Source organism: Myotis brandtii, unplaced genomic scaffold, assembly GCF_000412655.1.
Source record: "Myotis brandtii unplaced genomic scaffold, ASM41265v1 scaffold187, whole genome shotgun sequence".
NCBI lineage: Eukaryota > Metazoa > Chordata > Mammalia > Chiroptera > Vespertilionidae > Myotis > Myotis brandtii.
Window position 1 is genome coordinate 5,472,377 of NW_005356944.1, and position 5,415 is coordinate 5,477,791.

General features: G+C 44.7%; 1 protein-coding gene across 1 annotated transcript in view; it reads left to right on the forward strand.

Moving 5' to 3' along the window:
- The first annotated feature begins 3,426 nt into the window (after positions 1 to 3,426).
- The window catches only part of CAT (catalase), a 24,978-nt gene continuing 22,989 nt past the window's right edge, over positions 3,427 to 5,415 (forward strand). The window contains exon 1 of the mRNA XM_005864410.2: positions 3,427 to 3,597. Within this exon, the coding sequence (XP_005864472.1) occupies positions 3,532 to 3,597 (66 nt within the window). The 5' untranslated portion in view covers positions 3,427 to 3,531. The remainder of the gene's footprint in view (positions 3,598 to 5,415) is intronic.

Below are 5,415 nucleotides of genomic sequence, written 5' to 3' on the forward strand. Positions count from 1 at the left end.
TTTTTCCTCCCTCCTCCTGACTTTATCTCACAGGGACATTGGGAAGAGAATAAAATTGAATTACGTAGAACATTCTCAGCTCCTCTGAGGGTGAGTGGAATCTGAACAGAAATAAGAAATTATCTAGGTGTCTGTTGCCCCTCCTTCTGCTTTATATACCTGTCATTCAACAAGACTTAGTTCATTCTCTCCATTTTTTTTCTCCCAAATGCTGGTGAAAGAAAATTTGTCTATAAAGGTTCCTAGTTGACTACCTAACCTTTTCTCTTAAACATTTATTATATGGCCTACTTTGTAAGCTTAGTTTTAGGTTTAGTGATATCAAGATTATCTTTTGTACCAGTACATTTTGTTTTATTAGGTTCTGAACAGAGAACAGAATTTTCTAAATAACAATTCCATTTAACACCAACAAGAATACTTATGTGTTTATATTAATAAAATATAAATATCTGGGACCAAATTTGTTTACTGAACCAATCATTTGGAATTGCCTTTAGGAGTTAAACAAATATGGTTTAATGTATTTTTAAACTAGGGCTGATTTTTAGAAGTGTTTACACTTAAACTATATGGAAATTATAGTCATAGAGCCAATGAATAGAATTCTACCTATGAAGCCATTATAAATTCATTGTCGTTACTTGTAAGCACATGCCTTATTTCAACATACAAGATATGACATGATCTGAGTGTCTTGCTCTCCATTTCTCATTCGCTGAAAATAATTCAGGAACCCAAACCAACAGTAATGGAAACAGAGAAAACAAATAAAACACAGGACAATCTATAATAATAAAAGCATAATATGCTAATTAGACCAGACTTCCTTCCAGACGTCCTTCCGGCTGGGGCTCGAGGGAAGCCCAGGTCCCGGGTGCCTGCTGGCAGCCAGAGGGAAGCCCGGGTTTCAGAGGGAAACTGGTGCCGGCAGCTGGGGGAGGAAGGCCTTTAGTGTTTATATAAAGAACAAAGGTTAACACATGACTCCAGGTCACTTTTTATTTACTTTGTTGATATTTATCTTAGTTAATAAAGAAAATGATTAGTTTGATTCTTTCAACATTTATTTATTCAACAAACCATGGACTCTGGAAATGAATGGGCAATGCTAGAATCCTGGTTCTATCTCTTAATAAATGTGAAACCTTAGGCCAGTTATTTATTTAACTTTGCTATGCCTCATTTTCCTAATCTATAAAATGAGGTATAGAGAAGTTAATCCTAACTTGTAGGATTGTTGGAAGGGTTAAGTGAACAAATGTACACAAGAAGCTTAGAACAGTCCCTGGCATAGAGTACTCAATCAATTCTAGGTGTACTGGAATACAACAGGGAGCAAGTCAAGAGTCCCTCCTCTCATGGAGTCTACACTCTAGTGGCAGTGTGGATGGGGTAGGTAGCAAAAGACATCACACAAATGACACAGCTAATAGCACCTTTACAATTGTGTTGAGTGTAATGAAGGAAAAATATAGGGCACTAAAGATCACTCTGTAAGCTGCTTTTCTAATGAACCTCAGACGTTAAGCCTTTATGATTTAGATCAGCTGTTTTCAATCGGTGTGCCCTGGCACACTGATGTGCCACAAGAATTTTCAAAACATGCAATGCCTGACTATTTAGTCAGGGGCACTAACCTCTTTTCTCTTAGATTGTCAAATTAAAAAAAAATGACAACTTCCAACACAGCAACAGCTGTCCGGTGTGAAGGAATCCAAAGTATACCTATTTTTTTTTTGTCAGATTGGCAAAAAAATATATATTTTTGGTGTATCATAGAATTTTAGTAATTAGTTTCTGTGTGCCATGAGATGAAATAGGTTGAAAATTACTGACTTAGAATCTTGATATCACACGTTGGTAAAATCAAGAACATCTGAAATTTACACTACTATTTATCCACCCATTATATGTAGTGTGATTTAAAAAAATCAAACTTAAAAGTTGAGAACTTTTAATTTAAAGATGACAGCATATTATGTATATCGAGGTGTTTAAAGATAAATCTTAGCATCTGAGGGGAGAAAAAATTCATTCAATCCATTTGACTTAAAAGACAAACTAGTCCATGACTTATTACATATTTTACTTTTCAACTATATTGTTCTTTAAAGACACATAATTTTTCAATAGTCTTAGAAAGGCAGGCTAGTGTAGTGATTTATGTTCCTACGTTTTGAAATCGGAAGACTAAGGATCTAGTTCTGACATTTGGTTAGCTTTTAAGCGTTAGGCAAGTTCTTCCACCTCTTTAGCACCAGATTTTTCATATTTAAAATGGGAACAACAAAGTTTACATCACGAGAATGTTAAGATCAAGTGATAGTCTGGCAACCATCTAGCAGCCTCTAGCACATAGCAGTCACTGAAAAAAGGGGAGCAGGTACCTTGCCAGCCTGGTTCAGGAGGTTCAATTCCCGGTCAGGGCACACGCTCAGGTTCTGTCTTGATCCCCAGTTGGGGGTGTGCAGGAGGCAGCCAATGATTCTCTCTCATTATTGGTGTTTTTTTTTTTTAATCTCTCTTCCTTCCTCTCTGAAATTAATAAAAGTATAGATTTTAAAAAAAGGGAACTGCTTATTCAAAGGGGACCCTAAAAGGCTGACCTTTCTTGCTATGATTTTAGACTATTAAGACCATCAAGACACCTACCCGGTTTGGCTCAGTGGATAGAGAGTGGGCCCAAGGACTGAAGGGTTCCATGGATGTTTCTCTCTTTGTCTCTCTGCCTCCTTTCCACTCTCTTGATAAAAATCAATAGAAAAATATTCTCGGGTGAGAATTAACAACAACAACAACAAATAAAAGTAAATAAAGACCATGAAGAAATTGTCAATGTTTCATTTTTCTATTTTTCAGAATGGTACGTTTTTCTGTGCATAGTTTGTCTTGAAGAAAAAGTAATGTAACATCTGAAAGTAAGATTACTAGGGGAGCCTGATTGCAGAATCAATGTCGGCATTTATTCCAAATTCTCATCAATCCTTCAGTTGCAAGTAGTACTAACATTAGGGTATGTATGTCAAAAACTCATTTTGCATGGGGGAATTCACCACAGGATTTCTTAAACGCGGAGAGCCTGTTTACAGAGTTCAAAGCTCCACCCAGCAGGGCCTCCCCAAAACTGGCAGGCCACCAGCAGCCGCGTCCCAGGGCGGCCTGCAAGATGCTGATAACCAGAGGTGACCCAGGTCCGGGTAGGCGAGGGTCCGCTCAGGGCTCACTAATCCGGGGGTTTGGCGGCCGGAGGGGTGTGGCTCCCCTGTTTTTCACACCGCTCCCCAGCCTGACCCAGTCCTGGGGTCGCGCCAGGCTCCAGAAACCCCTATTCCTCACCCCGCTGCTCCCGCCCCTATTTGGCTGCCTGGCCAATCAGGAGGAGGCTCTCCCGAGGGGCGGGACGAGGGGCGGAGCTGATTGGCCGAATCTGAAGTCTCGCACTTCAGCTCCGGGCAGTAGCCGCGTTGGCTGCAGAAGGTGGCGTGAGCCGAGGCCTCCTGCAACGTTTTGCAACCCAAGCCTGTCGCCATGGGGGACTCCCGGGACCCAGCCAGCGACCAGATGAAGCATTGGAAGGAACAGCGGAACACGCAGGTACGCCCCGCGCCCTCCGAAAGCGGGGCGACCGCGAGTAACGGCCCCGAATTCCCGAGCGCGGCGATGTGCCGGGGCTGAACCCCTCATCGCGGCCTGGGGTTGGGGCCGGGGCCGGGACCGGAGCCGGGGCCGGGCCCGGGGCCGGGGCTGCTTTTCCGTCCGGACGGAGTTGCGTTCGCGGGGAGGAGTGGGAGAAGGTTCCCGCGGGCCTGCAGGGTTGTCTGGCTCTGGGTTTTGCACTTTTGCCAGGCAGGACAGAGGTCGCAGCTTCAGGGAGAAGTGGAGGCGCGTGGAGGGAGAGGCCGAGAGCTGCAGCTGCAAGGAAGGAAGTGTGTGTGTGTGTGTGTGTGTGTGTGTGTGTGTGTGTGTGTGGTGGGGGGTGGGGGAGCGGGGCCGGGCTCTGTTTTGACCTTGCTCACACAGTTATACAGGCTTTCGTGTTTGCGGGCTGCCGTGGGCTCAGGGACAGTGTTCTATGCTCTCGATGACCCCAGCACCCATGACGGTGACGGATACTTAGTACGCACAGCATTTGAAGGACTAAAGGAAGGAATTTTACCTCCATGATTTCATTTGCATCGGGAAAACATGGAGCCCAGCATTTGAGAGGTGGAAGCGACATTAGGGATTACTTCATGCGTGTTTTCACACGTGTTCTTTGAGAGCCTGCATGTGCCAGGCACTGTGCTGGGAGGAGGCGTACAAATACCAGTGAAGCCAGAACTCTGACGTGGAGAAGCTCAAAGTCTCATCTGGGAGACAAGATAGACAAACAGACGATTATTTATTCCATTGTGGGGAGGGCTCTTATATAGTTATATAGGTATCTGTACGGTGTAAAGGGAGAGGCCGGCTTTGCCTGACAGGCTTCCCAAAGCAGGTGACATCTGATTCAGACCCTCAAAGAAGAGTAGGATCTCACCCAGTGGTGGTGGGTGAGGCATTCCTGGCCGGTACCCAGAGTCTTAAGTGTGTATGTGTTCCCCCACGTCCCGCGTGGTTCAGGGTTCAGGATCTGGAAGAGGAGCTGCACACAAATGAAAGAGAAGAGACAAGAGATACTTTGGAAATATTGGGGGGCCAGGCGGGCAAGTCCAACTCAAGGGGAAGGACTTCCACTGGTGCCCAGGCCTCGCCAGCCTTTTATTCAACTTTGGTTACACATAAAGCCCTTAGTCAGGCAGGCAATTGCGGTAGCAATTTACAGACTATCTTAAAGGTCAGTAAATATTAGAAGGATTTACTCTGAGACTATTTGGTCAGGAAATAGCTTGAGCCCCCATTGTCAGGACTAGACAATCGGTGCATAACTCAGGCCCTTGCCATGGGTTCAAGGTTCACCAGCGTTCTGGGATCCTTGTTTGCACTTCTCTGCTAGTGAAGACAATGGGCGGCTTCCCACACTTAAGGGGCATCTTTGAGGAGGTTGGATTACATGAGAGCACATCTGTTCTGAGTCTCCTTTTATCAACTTGGCCCAGAGAGTCTAAGGGACTTGCCCAGTTCTGGTGGTGGCTGGTGAATGGTAGAGAGAGGACTAGAGTTGAGCTTTCCCTGGCTCTTGCCTAGTGCTCTTTTCCAAAGCTGGGTTACTAGTCCTGAAATGGGGTATTCATGCTGAGTGCACATGGATTGCTTTATCGTTACTTCCCAGTTTGTGAGAAGGCTGCCATTCTCCTCTAAGGGCCTGCATAATCTCTCTTCTCATCCTGGCCTTTATTGTATGCCAGTAGCTAGTTCAGTTTTGTTTTTTTTTAAATTTATCTCGATTGTTGGAAGTATTACAGATGTCTCCCTCCCCCCCCATTGACCTCC